We start from the raw sequence: 25,777 nt of genomic DNA, 5'->3' as shown, positions 1-25,777 counted from the left end.
AGACTCCAGAAACAGCTCTGGTGAGGGTCCCTCCACCCCCCTCACACTCACACGAAAGTAAAATACCACCGTGTACAGCAGGTCACGGACCCTCATCTGAGGGGCAGGTGTGATTATCGTCACTTTAGAGAGGAGGAAACTGAGGGCCAGCTGGGGGCTTCTCCCAGATCACACAGCAAGAGGTGACCCAGCCGAGGCCCGCCTGGCTCGGCGCCCCCGGGACTCCCGGCAGGACCATGTGGCCTAGTGTAGCCGTTCTGCTCTGCTGCACCAGGCGGCCAGCATTGTCCTTGCTGTGTGACTTTGGGCCACTCAACCAACCTTTCTGGGCCTGTTTTCACTTTTTTTGTTTTTTAATTTGTTATTTTATTTGGGCCTTAGTTGCAGCACGTGGAATCTAGTTCCCTGCCCAGGGATCGAACCCGGGCCCCCTGAATTGGGAGTGGAGAGTCTTAGCCACTGGACCACAAGGCAAGTCCCTCACCACTTTAAATCGGAGGTGTTTTCCCCAGCACCAAGATCCAAGATGTCACAAAATTAGCTACTTGGAATCTCTTCCCAAACCCCAGCCCCGAGGTCCTCTTCCTCAATCCCTCCATCTTTCCCCAACCCCTTCACCTTTCCCGGTTCAAGGATTATTCAGGTCAGGGGTGAGAAAAGGGAAGAGGAGAGAAGAGAGGGGAGGCCACGGGCATGGCCAAGGGTGGGCAGAGGTGCTCCTGGGAAGCAGGGGAGAGGAGGAGGTGGTGCTGGGGATGGAGAGCAGGAGGAGGCGACAGGCAGAAGAAGCTGTCCCCGCCCCAACCACTGCTCTGGAGAAGAAACAGGGGACCCGGGGAAGGAGAGAAGGTGGGGGGAGCTTCGGAGGAGGGGCCCACCCTCACCGGCTTGATGTCGCGGTGCAGGAAGCCCACGGAGTGGATGGCCTCGATGGACTCCAGGATCTGCTTGCCCAGCCTCAGCGTGGTGCTCAGCGTGAAGGTGCCCCGTGGCTGACTGCGGCGCAGGTCAGCCAGGTTCCGGCCCTGCGGTGAGGGTGGGGCCCTGCTCAGCTGCCATCCAGCTGTCCACCGCCACCGTGACACTCTTCCCAGCCTCGCCACCCCCCTAAGGCTTGTGCCCAGTCCCCGCTCCTCCGGAGTCCACCGTCTCCATCCTACCCCAGACGTCCCCGCCAGATCTCCTGGGGGAGAGAGGAGGGAGGATGGGCTGTGGGGCTCACCTGGAGCTGCATCACCACGTAGTTGAACTTCTCGTTCCGGCCACAGCCGATGAACCTGCACACGTGGTCTTTCCCTGAGGGGCACAGACAGGGGTCTCCCAACTCCCACTCCTTCTTCCCTACTTCCAACCCTAAGGTGGGCCCCTGGGGCGCTCTTGATTCCTGGTCCCCCGGCCCTGGGCCCTGAACACTTCTCCCACCTCCCCCTGCACCTTAAGCCCATCGTGGTTCTTAGACTCGGGTCCCAGAGCCCCTCGCCCATCACCTATCGGCCCCGGGCTCCTTCACCCCTCCCCTGCCCTCCTGCCCTGAACCCACACCTTGCAGCTTTTTGAGCACGGCCACCTCCATCTTGAGGACCTGCTTGGGTTGCTGGGCTGACTCCACCTTGAGGGCCACATTCTCCCTGGTCAGCAGGTCCATGGCCTCGTAGATCTCACCAAAGCCCCCGCCCCCGATCTTTTTGAGCTACAGAGACAGGGGAGAGGGGAAGAGGGGGCATGGGGATCAGGCTGAGTAGCTCTCCACCCAACCCACTGCTGGCTCACATCCTTCAGTGTCCTTAGAGGAGATGATCCCCCACCCACCAGTGCTCCCACCTCCTCTCCTAGTGCTAGAGACAGACAGCTCAGCAACCACCGCCCCCCCACCCCCCACACACACACACAGGGCCACACATCACGTGGGCAGAGGGGAAAGTTATGAGACCTGAGACTCCACAGAGACATGGAGACAAACCCATGCAGGATTCTGAAGAGATAATGGGCTGTTGTGAGCCATTTAAAGGACATAAATACCACGCTCCCCCCATCCCCCACCAAGACTGAGCAGCCTCCATCCAGAAGCAAAACTAATTTCCAGAACCTCGCAGTTTCAGGTGGGTCCCCCAGGGAGACCAGCCCTTTCTGGGGTTGGCAGTCTCCTGAAAGATGACACCAGGGGCAGAGAGCATCTAGAGGAGAGTGTCTGGGGGTGGGGACTCAGCAAAGGGTGTTCTCTGCCCACGTCACTCCTGAGGCCCGAGGTCGGATGCCCAAAACCAGGGTGAGTCTCCTCTCCCAGGGAACATGGTAGGGATGGAAGTTTGGAGAAAATCTGTCTGTTCCCAGGGAGCACTGCAGTGGATCTCTGACCCTCTGGGTGCCCCCCACCCCCACCTCCAGCATCGCCAGGCAGGGAGTGAGAAAAGACAGAGGGGAGAACTGTGAGAGAGAAAGAATTGGCCAGGGGAGATGAGCAAAGCTGAGTTAGGGGGCGGGATTAAAAGTCATTTCAAGTCAGGGGCCCAGGGCTCTTGGAGAGTGAGGGTGCTGCTGGCAATGATGGGGGAACAGGGGAGAAGGGGCTGAGTTCTAAGCGGGGACTTATTTGGTTTAAGAAAGATGCACATGTGTTACTGCCATCTTTCCATGCCACCAAAATGATAAGCATGAACGTTCTGGCTGATGCTCTCAAGAGCATCAACAACAACAAAAAGAGAGGCAAATGCCAGGTTCCTACCAGGCTATGCTCTAGAGTCATCATCCAGTTTCTAACTGTGACGGTGAAGCATGGTTAGATTGGTGAGCCTGACATCATCAGTGCTCACAGAACTAGCAAAATTGTTGTGAACGTCATAGGTAGACTAAGCAAGTGTAGGGGGATTAGCCCCAGGTTTGAGGAGCAACTCAAAGATCTAGAAAAATGGCAGAATAACCTGTTCCCGCTCCATCAGTGTGATTTCATTGTACTGATAACCCCAACTGGCATCATGAAATGTGAGGAAGCAGGACAAAAAAACACAGGAGGGAAAATCCTGAGATTCCTTTTCTAGGGTTGTAACACATCCAGGCAAATAAAATGCCTCACTAGGAAAAAAGAAAAAAGAAAGAAAGCTGTACAGTTCCATTCTCGCCTCCCAAGGAAGCCCATCCATCACAGATAGCCTGCTCTCTTCCTGAGCCCTTTCTCCTGGCCTGCTGGATTGTAAGTGGCTTGTAACACACCAGCCGCAGCTGGGCTTACTCACGATGGGATGGAAGCTGCTCTGGTCATCCAGCCTGTAAACTCCTGACTCTGAGCCTCCCGCATCTCCGAACCCTCCCTGTAGCATTTACTCAGCACTCACATGCCCAATAAATGTTTAATGGTGGTTGAAACATGGGAACGGCAGAGGAAAGGGGGCAGGGCAGAGCTGAGGACTGGGAGTTCCCAGCAGGTCACAGTGGTTAACATTCTAGAAAGAGAGAGGAGGATGCAGGGAAGATTGAGAAGACAAGTGGAAGGCTGGTTGGGTTCTTGTGCCCAAGAAAGAGGATGGAGGAAGAACAGGGAGACACCAGGGTCCCTCTCTGCTTGAGATAAAAGGTAAAGTCAGGCTTCTAGAAGAATTTTGAACAGGAGGAGACAGAGACAGGCTCAAGGGAGCCCATGGCAGGTCTTCTGAGGAACGTTAAACTCAGGGGAGATTCTAGTATCTTCTAGATTCCTTTATGGTTTTCTTTGTGGCAACATGGAGGAAAGGGCAAGGGAGAGGGTACGACCACTACCCTTGGGTTCTGTCTGCTCCAGACTCACAGATTTCATCTCAGCTCATTCCCAGAGGCTCCCGACAACTCACAGGAGTTGTCATTTTGCACAAAAGGAAAACTAAGGCACAGAGAGTTAAGTACCTTGCCCCAGTTCACACTGCTAGTAAGTGGCAAAGCCAGGTTTCATTTAAATCCAGGGAATGGTAAAGAACTGCTTGCCAATGCAAGAGACCTGGGTTTGATCCCTGGGTTGGGTAGGTCCCCTGGAGGAGGACATGGCAACCCACTCCAGTATTCTTGCCTGGAGAACCCCAAGAACAGAGGAGCCTGGCGGGCTACGATCCATAGGATCGCTAAGAGTCTGACATGACTAAAGTGACTTAGCACATACAATCTAATGCAGAACCCATGCTCTTAACTGCAATTTTGTAGGAACTGTTGACCATACTGGCATTAACAGTATGAGTGCTGAGATTCAAGCCCAGATTTGCCGGGTTCCAAAATCCTTGCTAGAGATGGTAAGGAGGGCTCGGGGCACTCAAGACATTTCTGACATCTATTCCCGAATTTCCCAGGACACCAAAGGGTATTTCTCTACCACCTCCACTTCCAGTTTTTCTCCTCTCTTAGTTCCCTACTCACCCCTACCCACCCATTACAGAACCTCTGGGGGCAGGAGAGTACACTGGGCACAGAGGCTAGTTCCCTAATAATACTTTTAGGAGGCCATGAAAATGTTCCAATTTCTTTTAAAGTCAGAAGGGGAATAAATGAACTTTTTAGATAAAATTTTTATGATATAATATTAATTTATTCCTTATTATAGAAGTGCAATCACACAATTGCAATTTTTAGTACTTTATTATTTTTGAAGAGGCCAGTTGGAGGCAAAACTGACTGCCCAAGCCCCACAAAAGTCCCAGAACAGCTTTGCCCACGCCCAGTAACAAGAACATTCTCACAACTAGACCTTGTTCCTTCCCTCCTACATTTTCTCAGGAGCCCCTCCACTGCTGAAGGACCTCGATACAATAGGACACAATAGGACCAGCATTCACTTAGGAAAAAGGAAACCTGGTTTCTTGGCCCAGCTCTGGGTGACCCAGGATGAGTTTCTGCTTTTCTCCTTCTGTAAAATGAGAGTGGGACTACAATAGGTCACAATTCTCCCTCGACTCTGTGATCTTAATTCTTGGAGAGATTTATTCTTGGGAAATGAATGGCACAGTTCTGTGACTGTTGCACCAGCAATCAGACAGACCTGGTTTCACCAGCCAGTCATGGGAACCTGGCAAGTTAGCTCATCTTTGTGTCTCAGTTTCCATACCTGCGAAATGGGAATAATAATGGTATCTATCCCATAGGTTGTTGAGATCAGGCATGTAAGGGACTTTACACATTGCCCGGCCACAGTACGTGCTCAAAATAAACGCTAAGTTTTTATTGTTATTATAGTTTTTTATTCTGATTCAGAGAGGCACCCCTCAAGAAGAAAGCTGTCATTTTAAAATACTCCACCTAGTGCCATGGACCCTCCTTTTCTCCTGGCGTAGACCATCTGAGTGGCTGTTCTTGGTTCCTGAGCTGTGCCTCACTCCTGGCCCTCGTGGAGGCTGGCTGAGGGGGGTGCATCTGGCACCCCACCCTGTCTACTTCTCCAGGGCCCAGGGAGGGAGTGAGGGGAAAGAGAGTTCACCCTGTAAAGACTGAGGTCTCGCTCCCTGTCCCCCAACCCGACCTCTGCCACGTCTCTCCCCACTCATCTCCCACCCCCTCCCTCAAAAAGCACAGGGAAGTTCTAACCCAAACTCATCATGCTGGCGAGCAGCCTCGTCTCACCTCTTCAGTGCAAAAGTCCTCCTGCCCCCAATCTGCCAGAAACTACCCTGAGCAGGACCTGGTGGGAGTGGGGTCTTGGAGGAACACTCCTCACTTTGCCAGACCCTCATTCCTTTGATTCCTGCCCTGGATATCCTCCTCTCCTGATTTCTGTCCCCTCCCTTTCCCTCTCAGGAAGCCCCCTCTGGGACACAGACAAGCCATTCCCTTGCTCTCTGGCTTCTCCTGCTCCCTTCTCTGACATCTCTGACATCTCTGACAATGTGCTGCAGCTTTTGCCCCTCTCCCTGGGCTACTGGCGAACCTGCCACGGGGTGGCTGTTGCCATGGTAACCTACAGGGCAATCAGGACGCCCCACTCTCCTTTCAACCCTGCACCTCTGGTGAGTTGAGCCCCCACCCTCTGTCCAGTGGTTAGGACTGTGCTTCCACTGCCGGGGGGCAAGGTTCGATCCCTCGTTGGGGAACTAAGATTCCCGCGTTACCAACAACAACAACAACAACAACAACAAATCAGTATTTCTACAGTAGGTCCCATTCAGCATACACTGCACTGCCTTTGCCTCGACCCTCACGCGTCTCCCTCCCATCCGAGGCCCAAAGCCCTGAGGAGGCTCGGACTACAATTCCCAGCAGGCTGAGCAGCCTGAAGTCCCGGGCTGGAGGAGCAAGGCACGCTGGGAGATGGAGTCTCGGCATGTTGCACCTGCCGCAGGAAGCCGTGAGGGGAGGAGGGTGGATGGAGAAGATGGAGTGCGGATGCGGTGGGAGCCGCCTGCAGGGCCTCTTTCCCCGAACCCAGGCTTTTCTGTCCTCTGCGGAAGAGGAGGGGCTCACTCACTGCCCTTCTCCAAGGTCCAACAGAGAAAGAGCCCCCTCCCCCATCCCATCCTCCTCCCCTCCCAGAGCTCTGCAGCTCCCGCTCCGACATCCAACCAAGAGTAGTTTCAGGCTGGGCCCAACCAACATGACCTAGCGGGGAAAGGAGTGAGAGACGGCGGGGTTGGAGACGGGGGCACCGGGAGAAAGCGATGGTCCACAAGTGTAGGCAAAAGAACGACCTGCAAGCCATGTGCAAATGAACTCAGGGGCACCTCCCTCTCAGGGTAGGGCCGCCGCAGGCACCTGCTTTAACAGGTCTCCAGGCCCTCCCCTTCCACCGCCCCGCTCCCCTCCCTCTGCCTCGCCGGGTCACTCACTCACCACCTTCCAGCGATCCTTGACCACGTAGTTGGCCGGCAGGATGTCGGCCTGCTCCCCTCCCCCACTCATGTTGGTTTCGTCCTTAAGAGCGGCCGCTAGGCACTGCATTCGCCAGCCGGAGGGAGGGGTGTCCGCAGGGCCTGCCCTGAGGGGGCCATCTACCTGGGGAGTGGGGAGGGACTGTGAGGGAAGCAGGCTAAGACCCGGGACCCACTTGCAGATATGGAAGAGGCGACTTCCGTTCCCCTGGCTGGCATCTTTCCCTGGCCCACTGGGTAGGTGCTCCAGGGGTCACTGAGGGAAGCATTGTGTAAAAACCCAGGTGGAAGTTCACAAATGCCGTTCAGGGGGAAAGAGATGCAAACTATAACCTGGAGATGTGAAAACCAGCAATGGGGACACACATGTGATGGGAAAAGGACAGGAAAATGATGTGTGAATAGGCTGTGGGGAAAGCGTTTCCCAAAGAGACAGATGCTAACGAATATGGGGAAGACTTGCTAACTGAGGAAGGCACAAGACTGGAATGGGCGCTTGGGCAGGGAGACCGGAGCCAAGAAGGACCAGCATGGGGATCGGATCTGTGGTCCCCACACCCACACATTTTCCATGCCACACCGTGCCCAGGAAACTGTGCATCTAAGGCTCATTGAAAGGGGAGACTTGCTGACCAAAGGGTGACCCAGGGAAGACCCACACCACAATGACAGCGCTCTAATCAACTGTGGGAGAGGTGATCATCTGAAAATGAGGTGCTACCCAACAGCCCCTTGAGGATGGTGCTGAGTGAGAAGTCTGCCACCATTCTCAGAGCTGAGCCCAAACCACGGCCACGGCCATGGGGGGTGAGAAGCAAGGATGTGAGCGATGGGATGAACGTCAGGCGATGGACTCAAGATGTGGATTTTAGAGGTAAGGCAGCCCTGTGGTCACTCAGAGGGAGAGAGAGGGCTAAACTGGGGGGAAGTGAGGAGAGTGGGGAAGTGGAAGCAGTCTAAGAGAAGGCAGGAGGAATACTGGGTAGCCAGGGGTCTGGATGGACAGTGGACGAGAGAGCCTCTGCCCATGCTTTTCTCTATCAGCTCAGGAAGGAACACAGATCTTGTCACCTTTGGATAGGTAGAAGTTGGATATCGGGAGGGGTGTGAGGGCTGGGAAAGCCAGCCAGTGTTACCCAGGGAAATGTCACTGGTGCGCATGCGTGTGTCCATGTGTGTGTTCATGTCTTTGTGTATCTTTCTGTGTGTGTGTCTTTGTGTACATCTGTATCCATGTGTGCTTATATGTACTTTTGTGTCTGCCAGTGGGTGAGGTGCCTCTGTATAGACAGGGGCCAAAAGAGATGGCTTTTTGAGATCTCTGCCAGCCCAGTACAGGAATGGATCTTTTCCTCTCTTCTTTCCCTCTACACTTCTCATAAGCACACGGCTCTGCCCTCCCGGTGACCCTGGACAGTCACAGATGGAAGCAAGTTCCTCAGGCAAGGTATGGTGGGGGAGGTGGAGAGGAGGGAAGTGCCTCAGATACCTGCGGATGGGGCAGGAACTCCGTGAGCCTCAGTTTACTTGGGGTGGGCTCATTGCCCAGGCCTCCTGTGTCTGGCCATCCAGGCCATCCAGGCAGCATGGGATAGTGAAGGCGGGGAAACCATCTTCAACAGGTCATGGTGTGCCATGAGGGATCTACAGGGAGAGGAACATTGCCACTCTTTTTCTGCCAAATGACTCAGCTGACTGTTTCCTCCAATCCACGCAACTTCAGAGTGTCAGGACTGTGGGGATATCAAATAGGCTTCTACCTTCCTTCTGCCAAGTGGCAAATGGGGCATCAGGAATTCAGAGGGCAATGGGGGCAATGGCAGGAGGGGGAGGGATGGGGCAATCTAGAATAAAGGTGGAGGAGACAGGTGGAGGCCAAGATTGAAGAAGCAATTGAACCAGGAGGGAGGGAGCCTTGAGGAATTAAGCAGGGTGACCTCTGGTGGGCCCTCCGAGTCCTGTGATGGTGGATTTTACAGACCGAAGAGGACGATGTGAGTCCTGATCCCATTCTATAGATGAGCAAGCAAAGATGGAACAGGTGAGGTGGGAAAAGGTGGAGTGGAGGCAAGTGGATAAATGAAGGTTCCCTGCCTCTCCCTGCCTGCCAGCCTCCCCACTCTCTGCCTCAGAGGACTGCACTCAGCCCAGACTAGGGTGGGATGACCAACACAAGGAACTTGGCTGCCCCATGATTGCCCCCTCAGGACCCTTTGGTGTGTAGCGGCATAGATGTGTTGTGAGAGAGGGCTTGTGGAGGAGGTTTTATGAGTATCTGTCAGCGACTGTGTGTATGAGAGAGTGGGACCAATGATGTGTGTGTGTGTGTGTGTGTGTGTGTGTGTGTGTGTGGTGGGGGGTGTACCCAGGTGGTTGGGAGCTCATCATGGCATATGCACATATAGGTGTTGGTGTGCACCTGTGCAAGGTGTAAGCCACGTGTGTGTAGAATGTGGGAGTCCGGGTAAAGAGAAGTGTGGGGGATCGGTGAGCAGTAATGGGAACAGGTGAAGAGAGGTGTGGAAGGGGGCAGAGGGGAATGGAAGGGACAAGGGGAGACAGGACCAAAGGAGGGGGTACATCGGATAGAGACAGGTGGGGGATAAGCATGACAGGTGAGGAGGGGACAGGACTCTGAGAGGGGCTCCTGGGCACAGTTGAGGGGTGAGGAAGTAGGTAAGGAGGCTGCTAGGAGGAATGGAGGGACTGAGGACAAGGGAGAGAGGTTATGAAGACAGCGGAGAGGACTGTCAGGGATGCCAGGAGAGTGAAGCCACAGGGACTGGGACTGGCGGAGCTGCGAGGAGCAGCACCCCGGGAGGACAGGCTGGAGAGGGTGGGTAATGCGGGGGGCAGGGCGCCGTTCCAGGCCTCGGGATGCGGCCCAGGCTGTGTAGGCCAGCGTCCCAGCTCGGGTGGAGACGGAGACAGAGCCGGCACAGGGAGGGGGAGCTGGAGAAGGCTGCACTGGGAGCTGAGCCAGGCCGAGGCCCGATGGGTCCCCAGAAGGAGCCCCCTCCCCGACCCCCGCCCGGCCCGCCGGCCGCGCCCCGCCCCGCCTCGCCTCGCCTCGCCTCACCTGCTCTGTGCCCGCTGCGGCTGCGGCTGCGGCGGCGGAGGCAGCGGCTCGGGGCGGCGCATCCCCCGGGGCCGGGGCGGAGCGGGGACGGAGGCGGCTCAGTGCGGCACTGGGTGGCCCGCTCCCTCGGGCGGCGGTGGCGGCGGCCTCCCGACCGGGACCATCCCGGCCCGGTCCGGCCCGGCCCCGATCCTTCTCGGGCGACAGCGGCGGCAGCAGCAGAGCGGGGAGCTGCCCACAATGCACTGCGCCGCCAGCATCAGCACCAGCCCTGACATCACCTCCTCACCGCCCCGGCTCTTACATCATCGTCCTTGCTCTGACATCACATTCCACTCTGCTCCTTTCTCCACTCCTGCGACTCTACGACTCTGTCTCAGATGGAACTGCTCCGGCTCCTAGGTTCTTCTCACTGGCCTCTGCCATTCACTTGACCTCCATCCCCTAGCAGTGCCCTGTCGCTCTTTACCTGTCCCCACAAACCTCACCTGTCTCCATCACCCTTTATCTTCTCCACTCCCAGCGTGTGCCTATCACTCCTCAACTGATTCTCCCACGACATCTTCCATACATTCATATTACCTTCCTCAGTTCATTTCCCCTCACCTGTACCCATCCTCTCATAAGTCCCCTCCCCTCTTCTTCTAACACCATCCCTCACCTATAACTCTCACCTTCCTACCTCCTGGCTCAACCTGGCTCTTTCTTTCTTTGACCCTTTCTCCCATCTGTTGACAAACTCTCTTTGTTTTTCTCACCAAATGGAATGCACACTCCTTACCGTGACATAAAACATTCTTCTCAATATGAGCCTAGAGAAGCTAGTGATACCCTTCTGGAAATACTGAATTACTCAACATTCCCTGAACATACTTTGCATTTTGTCTCTCTCAGTTCCCTTCCTTCCATCCCTCTTGTCCTCAACAAATGCACACTAATTTCAACAATCATGATGACAATAATAATAATAATAACAGTAATGATTTATTCCTGCCAGACACTGTTCTGAATTTTCACATGTTAATTCATTTAACCTTCATAACAACCCTTTGAGGTAGCATACTATTGTTATACCTATTTTATTTTATAAATTAGCTTTAATTAATTAACTTGGCTGTGTTGGGTCTTTGTTGCTACATGGGCTCTTTCTAGTTGCAGCAAGCAGGGGCTACTCTCTAGCTGCGATATGCTGGCTTCTCACTGCTATGGCTTCTCTTGTTTGCAGAGCACGGGCTCTAGAGTGAGTGGGCTTCAGTAGTTGTGGCACATGGGTTTAGTTCCCCCCTGGCATGTGGAATCTTCCCAGACCAGGGATTGAACCAGTGTCCCCTGCATTGGCAGGAGGATTCTTAACCACAGGACCACTAGGGAGTCCTTAAATTACTTTTTATTGGAGTATAGTTGCTTTATAATGCTGTGTTAGTTTCTTCTGTATAGCAAAGTGAATCAGCTGTAATATACACATATATGGTCTATTCTCTGGATTCCCTTCCCATTTAGGTCACCACAGAGCACTGAGTAGCATTCCCTGTGTTATACAGTAGGTTCTCATGAGTTATTTATTTTATGCATAGTGTCAACAGTGTGTATATGTCAACCTCAATCTCCCATTTCATCCTTTCCCACCTGTGTTCTCTAGGTCTGTGTTGTTATGCCCATTTTATAGATGAAACTAAGATGCAGAGAGGTGGAGTAATTTGCCTTAAGTTACACACACACACAGCTAACAAGTGGCAGAGCTGAAATTCAAACCCTGATCGCAGGGTCTGTGCTCCTAACCTCCATGCTGGGAAGAAGGGTCTTTGAATCTGCAAGAGTAGTCACAGGAGGCTTCTTGGAGGAGGTGCACTCAACTGTAATTTGAAGAATATGTAGGGATTTTTCAACTGATGAGTGGGGCCAGGGCAAAGGGTGGGAGGGACTTCCAGGCTGAGAAGACAGCATGCGGTGAGCTGGGGGTGCCCTTGTGCCAGGTCGTGAATGAAGGGCTTTGTGTGCTGGGCTAAGGAGATTGCTTCCTCTCCACTTAGTTTTTGAAAACTGGATAATGTGATGAGCCATCCAGATCCCCCTTCAGAATCCAGGGACTCACTTCCCTGGCTGCCTGGGGTGCTGAAGACCAGCTCTCACAGCTCACTCCCTCTCTAGAATTGCCCTAGACCAAGAGAGTTGACATGCCCAAGATCACGTGCCCTTCTGGGGGATATCCCATAGCCAGTCGATGATAGAGCTGTGACTACAAAGGCCTGGCCCCCTCACCCCACCTCAGGGCAGCTCTGAAGGGATATCCCATTTATAAACCCCCCATAGGATGAGGCAAGGCATCTGTTGAGGCCGCATCAAAGCTCAGCGTCTCCTCTGCCCAGTGCTTCTTCCTTCACCCCTCCTCAGATGTTGATCTCAGAGCACTTCCCATAAGCCTGCTGCATGAGCATCCCTGTCCCAGACTCAGTGTCCAGGAGACCCAGACCTTTTGAGAAGAAATCACTGAAGAATTTTAAGCAGAGATAAGACACAGTCTATTCAGAGTATTAGATTAGAACTCTAGGTTGACTTTTTTTTCTTTTTAAGGTTTTTAAATTTTTTATTTAAAAAAAAATTTTTTTTTTTTTGCTGCACTGCATGTAAGATCTTAGTTCCCTGACCAGGGATCGAACCTGCGGCCCCTGCAATGGCAGTGTGAAGTCTTAATCACTGGACCACCAGGGAAGTCCAAGCTTTATTAGTATTTTAGAAGTGTTGCTGTGCTGTCTTCTAGCTTGCATTGCTTCTGATAAAAGATCTGCAGTTATCCTTATCTTTGCTGTTCTGTGTGTAATGTTTTCTACCCTGGCTACTTTTACAAGTTTCTCTTGATCACTAGTTTTAAGCTGTTTGATGATGTACCTTGGTGTAGTTTCTTGCACTTGGAGTTTGTTGAGCTTCTTGTAAATGTGGATTTATAGTTTTCATCAAGTTTGGAAATTTTCTGGCCATGATTTACTCAAATATTTTTTCTGCTCTTCTCTTTCCTTCAGGGACTGCAACACCCTGTCTACTAGGCTGCTTGAAGTTGTCCTGCAGCTCACTGATGCTTTGTCCATTTTTTTCTCAGTGCTTTCTCTCACTGTGTTTCATTTTGGATAGCTTCCACTGTTACTTATTCAAGTTTCTTAATCTTTGCTTTTGTGGCATCTAATCTGATTTGAATCCCATCCAATGTATTTTTTTAACTGTAGTTTATATCTCTAGAAGTTCCATCTGGGTCTTTTAAATTTTTTCCCATGTGTAATTTTCCTTCTAACTTCTTAAACTTATAGAATAGTTATAATAACTCTTTTAATATACTTGTGTAAGAATTTATTATTTGATAAATAATTTCTGAATCCACTTCAGTTGATGTTTCTTTGCACTGTAGGTCATATTTTTCTGCTCCTTTCCATTCCATAATTTTTTGGGGGTGCCAAATATTGCTAATTTTACCTTATGGGGTCCTGGATAGTTTTGTGCTTCAGTAAAATTGTTGAGCTTTGTTCTGGGGTGCGATTAATTTACCTAATTTGATCCATTCAAGGCTTACTTTTTACGTCTTTGTTAGGAGGGAACTGAGCAGCGTCTAGTCTGGGCCTAATTTTCCCCACTTGAGGCAAACCCTTTGGTATCATTTACCCAGTGCACCACGTATGATGAGGTTTTCCAGGCCAGCTGGAGGGAAAGGCATGATATCTAGCTTGTGTGAGCTCTGAAGTTTTTTCGCTCTGCTCCTTTCTGGTTCTTTTCCCACCTCAGATAGCTTCCTCACACACATGTGCTGATCGGTCCTCAGTTCACTTTCATGGAGAACCCTCTGAAATTCCAGAACTATCTCCTATCCTGTGCTCTGTCCTGCAGACTAGCTGCCTTGGACTCCCTGGACTCCCCACTCTGTTTCCTCAGCTCAAGGATCCAGCTTAGCCTGGATCCCTCCTGCCTGCAGCCTGGAAACCCCACGGGCAGTCCTCCACCTGGCTTGTTTCCATCTTTCAGGAATCACTGTCCTAGGCTGCCTGGTGGCCAATGTTCAGCCGTCATTGTTTTATGTATCCCCTCAGGTTTTTTTGACTTGCTTCACTGATGGGTCAGATGGTAAAGAATTTGCCTGCAATGCGGGAGACCAGGGTCAGGGTCAGGAAGAGCCCCTGGAGAAGGGAATGGCTACCCACTGCAGTATTCTTGCCTGGAGAATACCATGAACAGAAGAGCCTGGTGGGCTACAGAAGTCTATGGGGTTACAAAGAGTCAGACACAACTGAGCAGCTAACACTTTGACTTTTCAACATACAGCAAAGGAAACCATCAACAAGATGAAAAGGCAGTCTACGAAGTGGGAGAAAATACTGCAAATCATGTATCTGATGAGGGGCTGATATCTAAAAAATACGCACAATTCATACAACTTTTAAAAGTCCAATTTAAAAATGGGTAGAGGAGACTTCCCTGGTGGTTCAGTGGTTAAAAATCCACCTGCCCAATGCAGGGTACACAGGTTCAATCCCTGGTCCCAGAAGATTCCACATGCTGCGGACAACTAAACCCACGTGCCACAACTCCTGGGCCCAAGCGCCCTAGAGCCTGTGCTCTGCAACAAAAAAAGCCACAGCAAGGAGAAGCCCCTGCACTGCAAGGAAGAACAGCCCCAACGCACCGCAACTAAAGAAAGCCCGTGTGCAGTAATGAAGACCCAGTGCAGCCAATTAATTAATTAATTGAATTGAAAAGTGGGCAGAGGATTTGTTTTTTTTTTTTTTTGAGAGTTTTAATTTTTTTTTTTTAATTTTTTTATTAGTTGGAGGCTAATTACTTCACAACATTTCAGTGGGTTTTGTCATACATTGATATGAATCAGCCATAGATTTACACTTATTCCCCATCCCGATCCCCCCTCCCACCTCCCTCTCCACCCGATTCCTCTGGGTCTTCCCAGTGCACCAGGCCCGAGCACTTGTCTCATGCATCCCACCTGGGCTGGTGATCTGTTTCACCATAGATAGTATACATGCTGTTCTTTTGAAACATCCCACCCTCACCTTCTCCCACAGAGTTCAAAAGTCTGTTCTGTATTTCTGTGTCTCTTTTTCTGTTTTGCATATAGGGTTATCGTTACCATCTTTCTAAATTCTATATATATGTGTTAGTATGCTGTAATGTTCTTTATCTTTCTGGCTTACTTCACTCTGTATAATGGGCTCCAGCTTCATCCATCTCATTAGGACTGGTTCAAATGAATTCTTTTTAATGGCTGAGTAATATTCCATGGTGTATATGTAGCACAGCTTCCTTATCCATTCATCTGCTGATGGGCATCTAGGTTGCTTCCATGTCCTGGCTATTATAAACAGTGCTGCAATGAACATTGGGGTGCACGTGTCTCTTTCAGATCTGGTTTCCTTGGGCAGAGGATTTGAATAGACATTTTTCCAAAGAAGACATGTAAATGGCCAACATGTATGTGAAAAGGTGCCTAACATGTCGAGGAGCGATTAAGCCTGTGCAGAGCAACTATTGAACCTGTGCTCTAGAACCTGGGAACTGCGATTGCTGAGCCCATGCCACAGCTGCTGAAGCCTGCTCACCTAGAGCCCCTGCTCTGCAACAGGAAAAGCCACAGACAACAGAAGCCCAAGCACAGCAACTAGAGAATAGCCCCTGATTGCCGCCAACTCAGGGAAATGTAAACCAAAACCACAATGAGATGCTACCTCACACTTGTCGGGATGGGTGTTATCAAAAAGACAAGAGGGAGTTCGTAGAAGTCCAGTGGTTAGAACCCTGCACTTTCACTGCCATGGACCTGGGATCAGTTCCTGGACACGGAACTAAGATACCGCAGGACGTGCAGTGCAGACAAAAAAATAATTAATTAAAACACAAGAAATAACCAGTGTTGGTGAGGATATGAAGAAAAGGGAACCCTTGTGAACTGTTGGTAAAGATGTGTGTGTGTGTGTGTGTCTGTGTGTGTGTGTGAGAGAGAGAGAGAGAGAGAGAGACATGGAATATTATTCAAACAAAAAAAGAAATCCAGCCAGTCCCAGCAACATGGATGGAATTTGAAGGCATTAAACTAAGTGAACTAAGTCAGACAGAAAAGCACAAATATTGTATCCTATCACTTATATGTGAAACCTGAAAAAAAAAAATGACATCATAGATAACGGAGAAAAGATTGGTAGTTACCAGAAGTGGAGGGATTCCCTGATGGCTCAGACATTAAAGAGTCTGCCTGCAATGTGGGAGACCTGAGTTTGATCCCTGGGCCTGGAAGATCTCCTGAAGAAGGAAATGGCAACCCCTCCAGTATTCTTGCCTGGAAAATCCCACAGACGGAGGAGCCTGGCAGGCTACAGTCCAAAGGGTCGCAAAGAGTAGGACACAACTGAATAACTTCACTTTCACTTTCAGAAGTGGGGTGTGGTGGTGGATGAAGTGAGTTGAGGTGGTCAAAAGGTAGAAACTTCCAGTAATAAGATGACTAAGTCCTGTTAATGGTGACTATTATTAACAAACTGTATTATATACTTGAAATTTGCTAAAGTTGGACATTACTTTACTGACAAAGGTCCATATAGTCAAAGCTATGGTTTTTCCAGCAGTCATGTATGGATGTGAGAGTTGGACCATAAAGAAAGCTGAGCGCTGAAGAATTGATTCTTTTGAACTGTAGTGTTGGAGAAGACTCTTGAGAGTCCCTTGGACTGCAAGATCAAACCAGTCAATCCTAGAGGAAATCAGTCCTGAATATTCATTGGAAAGACTGATGCTGAAGCTGAAGCTCCAATACTTTGGCCACCTGATGCAAAGAACTGACTCGTTGGAAAAGACCTGATGCTGGGAAAGATTGAAGGCAGGAAGAGAAGGGGACGATAGAGGACTAAATGGTTGGATGGCGTCACTGGCTCGATGGACATGAGTTTGAGCAAGCTCCAGGAGTTGGTGATGGACAAGGAAGCCTGGCATGCTGCAGTCTATGGGGTCGCAAAGAGTCAGACACGATTGGGCGACTGAACTAAACTGAAGAGAATAGATCTTAAGAGCTCTCAACACGATAAATAAATGTGTGACTATGTGTGGTTGGTAATGGGCATGAACTAAACTTATTGTGGTGATCATTTAAAAATACAGAGGTGTGCCGGGCACGGTGGTGTGTGCCTGTAATCCCAGCTACTTGGGAGGCTGAGGCTGGAGGATTGCTTGAGCTCAGGAGTTCCGGGCTGCAGTGCGCTATGCTGATCGGGTGTCCGCACTAAGTTCGGCATCAATATGGTGACCTCCCGGGAGCGGGGGACCACCAGGTTGCCTAAGGAGGGGTGAACCGGCCCAGGTAGGAAATGGAGTAGGTCAAAATACAGAGGTGTATCATATCATTATATACCTGAAACTAACAGAATGTTACATGTCAATTATCTCTCAGCTTTAAAAATCCACTTAAGGGACTTCCCTGGTGGCTCAGGCATGAAGGATCTGCCTGACAGTGCAGGAGACATGGATTTGATCCTTGATCTGGGAAGATCCTACATGCCGAGGAGCAACTAAGCCCAGTGCAGAGCAACTATTGAGCCTATGCTCTAGAACCTGGGAGCTGCAACGACCGAGCCCATGTGCCACGACTACTGAAGCCTGCTCACCTAGAGCCCATGCTCCATGACAGAAGCCACAGCAGCCAGAAGCCTGAGCGCTGCAACTGGAGAGTAGCCTCTGATTGCTGCAACTAGAGGGAAGCCTGAGAAGCAATAAAGACCCAGCACAGCCAAAAATAAATAAATTAATGGAATTATAAAAACAAAGAAAATGCAATGCAGGAAGAAGCTACAAGCCTTCTTCAGTGACTGAAATATTTAAAAAATAATCCACTTAAGAGAAAGCATGACAAACAAAAGAAGCAAGGGGAAAGTATACTAAATATAAAGGACAAAAGAAGATAATAGGAAAAACTTCCAAACCTGTAAGTAATCACAATAAATAAGAATGAATGAAGTTCATTAATTAACAGACCATCAGCTTTTTAAAAATGTAAATATAAGCTGCTTACTAAAGATGCATTTGGAATACAGAAAGGTTGAACAAAAGATGTAAAAATATGAGTCCAAAAGAATTTTATAAAGTGGGTCATTTTATAAGGACAAAAAAGGATACCACTCAGAACTTGTATTCACCTACTAGTCTCAGAATACAAAGTAAAAATAGTTAAAACTATAGGAAAAATATTTTAAATTCACTGTCAAAGGGAGGGTTTAACAAAATTATCCCAATAATTGATACTTGTTAGCAAGCAAGATCCAACCAGTCCATCCTAAAGGAAATCAGTCCTGAATATTCACTGGAAGGACTGATGCTGAAGCTGAAACTTCAATACTCTGGCCACCTGATTTGAAGAACTGATTCATTTGAAAAGACCCTGATGCTGGGAAAGATTGAAGGTGGGAAGAGAAGGGGATGACAGAGGATGAGATGGTTGGATGGCATCACCAACTTGATGGACATGAGTTTGAGCAAGCTCTGGGAGTTGGCAATGGACAGGGAGGCCTGGCATGCTACAGTTCATGGGGTCGCAAAGAGTTGGACACGACTGAGTGACTGAACTGAACTGAGCAAGCCATTTGTTATAGTTTTAGTTTTCAAATGTTCTATATCCTTACAATTTTTTTCCCATTTGATTTATCAATTATTGGGGTAATTCTGATAAACTCTCCCTGCAGCCAACTCCCACTCCCAGCCCAGCCCTCCATGATCTGCTTTCTGTTTTTCTAAATACGCCCTTTCTGGACATGTCATCTAAATGCGGTCACGCACTGGGTAGTCTTCTGTTCCTGATACGAGGACATAAGTTGGATACATGGACCCGCACACCACCGTGGCTCATCACTCAGAGCCCCATCACTGTGCCCCGGCCCTCCAGCTCAGGCCTTTGCACTGAGCCGAGGATCTGAGCTGCCAGCCAAGGCCGGCTCTGCATCCTGACCACCTCAATGGTGGACACAGAACAAGTCGCAGGGCCTTGTTTCCCATCTGGAGAAACAGACAAGATATCCCTCTCCTCTTTCTCCTTCAGCCTGAAGTGGAACAGGGATGCCAGGCCCCTCAGAAGTGTGGGCCCTGAGGAGATGGAGGCTGGCCTCTTTTCTTGAGGACACAGAGGCAGAAGCAAGATGCCCTGTGTCTCTATGTGCACGTGCTCCTCCTGGGAGGTGAGAACCGCAGGACAGTGTGACTGAGGGTGAGGAGGGCGCCCTCAAGGTCTCTGGCCCCTGGGGCCCGCCTCCTCAGGGTGCATGTGACCGTGTGTGAGAAGGTGCTGTGAGCACTGGTGCCAAGCTGTGCACACGTTTCCCCATGGTCTTGTCTTAGGCACTGAGCCCATCAGAGGCCAGAGGTAGCCTAAGATTTCTTTTCCTTCTCTTTGTGTATTTTTTAAAGTATTTTATTTAAAAATATTCTTTATGGTGTCTTTTTAGAGATTTATTTACTTATTTAGCTGTGCTGAGTCTTAATTGTGACATGAAGGATCTTTCCTGCAGCATGCGGGATCTTTAGTTTGGGCATGTCGGATCTAGTTCCATGACCAGGGGTCGAACCCAGGCCACCGGTGTTGGGAGAGTCTTAACCACTGGACCACCAGGAAGGTCCCTGTGTCTTTGCCTTTTAAAAATGGTTACTGTGTCTGCTCTGTCACTCTATGTGTGGGTATTTCATAAAGTGGAGGAATTCAGAGGAAACCACCAATGATGTTCTCCTCTGAGAAATGAGATTGGGGTCTCACTTTCCACCGGGAACTCTCTCATTCCTTTTGAAATTTTTGTCTTAAATTTGTGTAATTTTCATTAGAAACATAAAGCCATGAGCCATAAAGCCATAAGCTCAGCAGTGTATCAGTGAACCATGGTGTGTTTGCCTGGTTCCCTGCAGACCCTGCTTCCATCAGATTACCTTAGGGCTGAGCAGATTACAAAGTGCTACCAAATAAGCTGCTCGTTTAATCTGCTCATTCATTCAATAAATTTCTGATGAGTGTTTCCTAGAGGCCAGGCACAGCTCTAGAAGCTGGGGATACAGCAGTAAACAAAACAGAGAAAAACGCCTGCCCTCCCAGGGACTTACATTCCACTGACCGTAGAAAGACATGCAACAAAATTAATCAATTATATGGTAGTGAGATGGACAGGGAAGCCTGGTGTGCTGCAGTTCATGGGGTTGCAAAAAGTCGGACATGACTGAGTGACAGAACTGAAAGGAAAAAAGACCAGGCAGAAGAGGGTAGTGGAGATGGGAGGCTGTCACATGGAAGAGGGTATCAGGGAAGGTAACCTGAACAGGCTTGGAGGAGGAGAGGGAGTGACCAGGGAGCACTTGAAAGAAAAGGGCTCCGGAGGACAGCAAATGCCAAGGATCTGAGGCAAGAATATGCCCAGCTTGAGGAAGAGGCAGCGTGGCTGCGGACAGACGCTGAGGCTAAAGGAGCTGGGATGAGAGGTGAGAGAGGCACCAGGTCTTGTGGGGCTGCTGAGCCCCTGAGGGGGTTTGGGGTTTTACCCCAAGTGAGATGGGAGCCTTTGGAGGTTTGGCTGAGGGAGGTCATGACCTAACTTCTGGGTTTACAGTTCCCCCTGCTGGAGACCAGACTGTGTAGCAGGAAAGGGGGTCGACTGTGGAGAGGCTGAGAGAGGTGGTGGAGGTTTGGAGGAGGGGGCGTCAGTGGAGGTGGTGGGTGTGTTTCCCGCCCACCCAGGACCTTACGGGTCCTCTCAGGCTAGACCCTCTCACATATCCTCTGGTTTAGCTTCTTTCTGAAGTACCCAGATAATAGTGCCTGCCTGCTTTCTGAGTCGTTTTGCAGAAGCGCAAACCACCACCAAATGGAAGAAATTAACAACCTGAAGACCACGAACACGTGGCCCACAGACCCATAAGTACTTTAACCTCTGTGACACCCTTAGACTCCCCTCTCTCACCTCTTTAAAAATGGTTTCCTGGATCCCACTGGGAAGTTTAAGTATTTTGAGGACCCCTGCCCTGAATTCCCTGTTTGGCACCTGCAGTAATCACAGCCCTTTTCTTCACTGCAACCCGTGTCTGCACTGGCACTGGGGTGCGACCCCAGGTTGGGCCCCCAGCAGGTGGGTTTCAGAGTTTTTAAATATTTGGAAGGGAGAACCCACAGGAGTTGCCCGCAGATTGCACGTAGGGTTTGATGGAAAGGAAAGAGTCAAAATGACTCCAAGGTTTGGGACCTGAGGAGCTGGGAGAATGGAGTTGGCTGTGGCAAAGGTGGGGAGGAGTGGATGAGGTGGCGAGTTAAGTCCAGGAGGCGCTGGGTTCCTACAAGTGGCTACGGCTGACGTTTCCATTTCACAGGTGTGGACACTCGGAACCAGACCCCGAGAGGCGGGGGCGGGGCGGGTCACGTGCAGGGGCGGGGCCAAGGGGAGCGGGCGGGGCCTGTGGCGGCCGGGATGGCGGCGGCTGCTGGCACCCTGGATCGCGGAGAGCCGGGCAGTCTCTCCCTGTACTTCTGCGGGAGCATCCGCGGCGGACGCGAGGACCGGGAGCTGTACGTGCGCATCGTGTCTCGCCTGCGGCGCTTCGGGGTGGTGCTCACCGAGCATGTGGCGGCCGCCGAGCTGGACGAGAGCGGTGAGGGAGGCGGAGCTCGTGGCGCGGGCGGCGGGGAGGGCGCAGGCAGGCCCATATGCCCAAGAACTGCGGTGGGGGGCTCAGACCGCGTGCGTCCGACCTGGGAGCCCACTCCCCGCATTCAGTTGACTTTTGGGTCTTTCCCATTCATCTTTCCCCGCATTCATCTTGACCTTTGGGTCTTTCGTGGAGAACTTCTTGGGCTCCTTCCGGAGGCTTTTGTAGGAGCAGGATGTGAGTGGGCCGCGCTGGCCTCTGATCTCTCCCACCTAGCACAGAGCTTTCCTTTGACGTGAAGGTACCGGCCCTCCCTGACCCGACAGACCCCAGGTCCCAAGAACACCATCTCTCTCAGGCCCTCTGATCCTCCTGCTCCTGCGGAGAGGTAGTCCCGGATCCTGGCTGGTTTTCTACTTTGGAAATGATGCCAAAACTCACACTTCTCATGAAACCTCAAGTCTGTCCCCCTTTTCCCTCCCAGGGGACAGAGCCAGGATCTGTAGGACCCAATGCAATTCTCAGAGACCTATTTAACTTTTGACTGCCTTGGGTCTTCATTGCTGCGCACGGGCTTCTCAATGCAGTGACTTCTTTTGTTGAGGAGCCTGGGTTCAGTAGTTGTGGCCTGCAGGCTTAGTTGCTCCGCAGCAGGCATGTGGAATCTGCTCTGCTCAGGGATGGAATCCATGTACTCTGCATTGGCAGGTGGATTCTTACCGACTGGGTCACCAGGGAAGTCCCTGGGGCATCCTCTTTAAAAAGATGCATCACGGAGTTGCTGGTGCTTTGGGAAGGGCCTGTGCTCAACAGTTCTGAGGGAGCTTGTTAAAAATGCAGATCCTGGGATAAAACCTTTGAGTCCATTTTTAATGAGCTCTCCAGTTATTCTGCTCTGATCTGGGGCGTGTGACCCTCATGCTCCCAGTGAATCAAGCTGGAAAGCTGGGATCCTGGCCCTGTGACCCCAGGATATCCTGCTTTCACACCACCTCCCACTGGTTACACTGCTTTCAGGCAGTGATTCTCAAACTCGGCTGGGAGTGAGAATCACCTGGAGAGCTCAGTCAGCGGCCCAGGCTCATCGATACCTGAGTCTTTGTAGTTGATCAGGTTCTCAGGTGGTTCTCACACCCACCAAAGCCTGAGAGCCTCTGGGGCCCTAGGTTCCTTGCACGGGCCATCCTCTTGCTCCTCCTGCCTGTCCCCACCTGGGATCCGATTCCTCCTCCTCTCCACCTCTGATCATTGACCCACGGTGAGTCCCTACATCTCACCTGTATCACTTGTGTCGTTGATCACATTCCACCCCCCTGCACAGGGCTGCATTTTCCTTGCAGGCTCTTCCATTTCCTTAATTCATGGAATCCTAGTGTTGGGTGGAGGCCATCTCTCTGTCCCCTCCCCTTCCCTGAGCAAGGTGGACCTGGGGGTGTCTAGGGCAGAGGAGAGGAACTGAAGACCAGGGTGGGCCCCTGACCAGCTTTCCCTCAACCACAGGGGAAGAGGCTGCTGGAGGCGACAGGCTCATCCATGATCGGGACCTGGCCTGGCTGCAGCAGGCAGATGGTGAGTGGCCCCGTCCTGCCTGCACACTCCCCTGGAGTCCTGGATCCCCTGGACCTGCCTGGCTCCCCGCCTCCAAGGGACTCCCTAAGTTCCCTCCTCCCCACAGCCAGACTGTGTCGTGTGTCCCTCATAAGCCCGAGGGTGAGCCTGGTCTCCTTTCTTCCCAGTGGTCGTGGCAGAAGTGACCCAGCCCTCTCTGGGGGTAGGCTACGAGCTGGGCCGGGCAGTGGCCCTCCACAAACCAGTGCTGTGCCTGTTTCGCCCCCAGTCTGGCCGAGGTGAGCACCCCCAGCCCTGGGCTCCTTTCCCAGCTCTCCTGGGTTCCGGCCCTCCTCTCCTTCCTTGGGGGGCTCTGAGCTCAATGCCCACCCCAGAAAGGGATGGGAAGGGAAGGGCAATGGGCAGTGTGGGAGGGGAGGAGAGTATGGAAGTTGGGGGGAGCCACCTTCACCCACCTCCTCCTTCCCAGTGCTCTCAGCCATGATCCGGGGAGCAGCTGATGGCTCCAGGTTCCTTGTGTGGGACTATGAGGAAGCAGAGGTGGAGGCCCTGCTGGATCGGTACTTTGAGTCGTATCCTCCTGAGCAGGTGTCTGCCTCTCCTGACCCAACTGCTTGACTTCACCCCAGTCTTGTTTTGTTTTTTTTTCACCCATTTTTATTAAATTCTCCTGACCCCAGACTCGGCTCCTGGCTCTTAGCCCCAATACTGATTCATGGCATGTATACAATTCTGACATTATGTCACACTGTGGGTAGAGGAAGGTCCAGTTCTCAATAATATCCTAACACCCCCCTCAACTTCAAGATGTAGAGACCTTTAAAGGTCTACAGGCCCCCAAGAGGAGGAGACTTTCTAACATGCTCAAGCTCCCTGCAGCAACATTCAGAAGTTTAGATGAAGCCGATTGTGGGGTGACCATTCCTTCCTGTCCCTGTGCTGGGTCTGAGGCTTGTGGGCCGAGTACCATGGACATTTATTTCCCTTTATTAACGTAAGTCACTCTGGTCTGCTGTGGGCTTTGAGGATGGACATCTGGACACTCAACAGCAAAGGAGGAGGAGGATTGGCTGTGTATGATGGCAGGGGGAGCTGAAGTGGCCCTTTGAGGAAACTGTCTGGTCTGCTTCCAGAGAAGTATATGAAAAAAGAAGTTTATTCAGTGAACAGAAGATGGGGCCAGACACTGGTAACCACCTGCCCCCATGTGAGGGGACAGTGGTGCATGCCTGACCCCTGTGACCCCAGCGCTCCCTGCATCCTGCCCCCTCAGTCGTAGCCCTCATCATCGTCCTCCTCATCGCCGAAGAAGAAAGTCTCTCGGTCCAGGTTCTCAGACTCCTCATCGTAGGAGAAGCTGTCATTGTCCAGCTCCTCCTCAAATTCGTCCTGCTGCCACTCGGGCACGTCGTCCTCGTCCTCGTCCTCATCCTCGTCCTCCTCCACCTCCAGTCCCGAGGAGCCCTGGGGCCTGGGAGGGCACACACTCAACCTCAGGGCCACGGCGCACACGCACCCCCCGTGGTGGGGTCCCCGCCACTCACTGACTGCCAGGCACGTTGGGTCCTTTCGCCTCCCGGGACTCGGATGATGGACTCTGGAGACCAACCCGGAAATCCTGGCAAGGAGACGGGACATTGTGGGGAGCAGCAGACTGGGCCCTGGCACCCAGCCTTCCTTTACCTGGTGTCCCCTGAGGGCCAAGAGCCAGGAATGCCCCCCCACCAACCCCAGCACTGCGCTCCGTGAGCCATTGACTGCGTAACACGACAGGTGGTCTTCAGCGACCCAGGATACAGCGGTGAGGCACCACCTACCCTTACCATTGTGTGATCATGCCTTTTCTGCCCAAGTTATGGACCAGTCCATAAGCTCCCTGAGGGCGGGATTCCTAGTTGAGATTTAACATCAGTGTATGGGAGCCGGAAAGAACCTCAGCTCCCTTACTCTGGTGGATCCCTGCCCTTTGGCCCCCAACTCCTAGGATTCTAAATCCGGGAAGAATCTTCTGAAAAAGTTCCTCAAGTGAGTTCTGGAGAGCAAGCACCTGGCCAGATACCCTTAACCTGGGCTAACTACCTCCTTCATTTTGTAGGAAAGGCCAGGTGACAGAGTGGCAGGGCTGGGAGCTGGGATACAGGCTGGGTCCATGTGCCCTCGAATCCTTTCCGTCAGGATCCCCCCAGGGTGCTGGGGGCTGTGGCAGGCGGTGCCAAGTCAGGGCAGGAAGGCCGGGTGGGCGGGCGGCTACCTGGGTGGAGTGCTGCAGGATGGCCAGCAGCCGCTCCTGGATCCGCCGCAGCAGCTCCAGGCCGGTGTTGAGGTGCTCAGCCCGCAGGAGGCGCAGCGAGGAGGCCAGGTCTCTGCAGTGCAGCAGCGTTTCCTCTGCAGAGGGGGCAGGGCGCGGGGCTCCCTCCCTTCTTCCCTTCCTCCCACAGACGCCTACCATGCGCTCCCCACATCTACCAGGGCTCACAGCCTAGAGGTGGGGACAGGCCGTAATCAAAGCCAAGGTCGGGTGGGGGTGTGTACCGTGGACCTGCGGGGTGGAACTTGATGGTAACAAGGCTACAAGGAACAGGAAGCTCCAGGGGCCAGAGTGAAGGTGGGCGGCTGGGGCCGGGTCACCCGCCCATCTGTACGTTGGGGGTAGGTGCTAGGGGGACGGAGGCTC

General features: G+C 51.8%; 3 protein-coding genes and 1 long non-coding RNA gene across 13 annotated transcripts in view; 2 read left to right on the top strand and 2 right to left on the bottom strand.

Annotated features, from left to right (window-relative positions):
• Nucleotides 1-10,120, bottom strand: part of TTBK1 (tau tubulin kinase 1) — a 41,629-nt gene extending 31,509 nt beyond the window's left edge. For 2 of the 5 annotated variants that reach the window (XM_043450723.1, XM_043450726.1), the window contains exons 1-6: nt 9,892-10,120; nt 8,302-8,456; nt 6,775-6,936; nt 1,543-1,690; nt 1,223-1,296; nt 885-1,025 (exon numbers count right to left, since the gene is read on the bottom strand). In XM_043450723.1, the coding sequence (XP_043306658.1) occupies nt 885-1,025; nt 1,223-1,296; nt 1,543-1,690; nt 6,775-6,936; nt 8,302-8,400 (624 nt within the window). In that variant the 5' untranslated portion in view covers nt 8,401-8,456; nt 9,892-10,120. The remainder of the gene's footprint in view (nt 1-884; nt 1,026-1,222; nt 1,297-1,542; nt 1,691-6,774; nt 6,937-8,301; nt 8,457-9,891) is intronic. The other 3 variants (XM_043450724.1, XM_043450725.1, XM_043450727.1) reach the window with 3 other exon arrangements.
• Nucleotides 10,121-17,056: 6,936 nt separating this feature from the next.
• LOC122429161 lies at nt 17,057-25,629 on the top strand. The gene is made up of 3 exons (XR_006265945.1): nt 17,057-17,216; nt 20,155-20,160; nt 25,617-25,629. It is a non-coding gene; the product is annotated as an uncharacterized LOC122429161 (long non-coding RNA).
• On the top strand, nt 21,324-23,782 carry DNPH1 (2'-deoxynucleoside 5'-phosphate N-hydrolase 1). Its single transcript, XM_043449404.1, has 4 exons — nt 21,324-21,537; nt 23,035-23,103; nt 23,271-23,381; nt 23,573-23,782. The coding sequence occupies exons 1-4, from the start codon at nt 21,357-21,359 to the stop codon at nt 23,719-23,721; spliced, it is 510 nt and encodes a 169-aa protein (XP_043305339.1). The 5' UTR covers nt 21,324-21,356; the 3' UTR covers nt 23,722-23,782.
• The window catches only part of CUL9 (cullin 9), a 35,603-nt gene continuing 34,067 nt past the window's right edge, over nt 24,242-25,777 (bottom strand). For 4 of the 6 annotated variants that reach the window (XM_043449350.1, XM_043449347.1, XM_043449351.1 and 1 more), the window contains exons 39-41: nt 25,355-25,488; nt 24,648-24,721; nt 24,242-24,574 (exon numbers count right to left, since the gene is read on the bottom strand). In XM_043449350.1, coding sequence (XP_043305285.1) covers nt 24,373-24,574; nt 24,648-24,721; nt 25,355-25,488 — 410 coding nt within the window. In that variant the 3' untranslated portion in view covers nt 24,242-24,372. Of the gene's footprint in view, nt 24,575-24,647; nt 24,722-25,354; nt 25,643-25,777 lie in introns of those variants that run through there. The other 2 variants (XM_043449352.1, XM_043449353.1) reach the window with 2 other exon arrangements.

The sequence above is a fragment of the Cervus canadensis genome, chromosome 28 (genome assembly GCF_019320065.1).
Source record: "Cervus canadensis isolate Bull #8, Minnesota chromosome 28, ASM1932006v1, whole genome shotgun sequence".
Taxonomy (NCBI): domain Eukaryota; kingdom Metazoa; phylum Chordata; class Mammalia; order Artiodactyla; family Cervidae; genus Cervus; species Cervus canadensis.
Note: the sequence above shows the minus strand (reverse complement) of the source record. Positions and strands in the feature narration are given on the sequence as shown.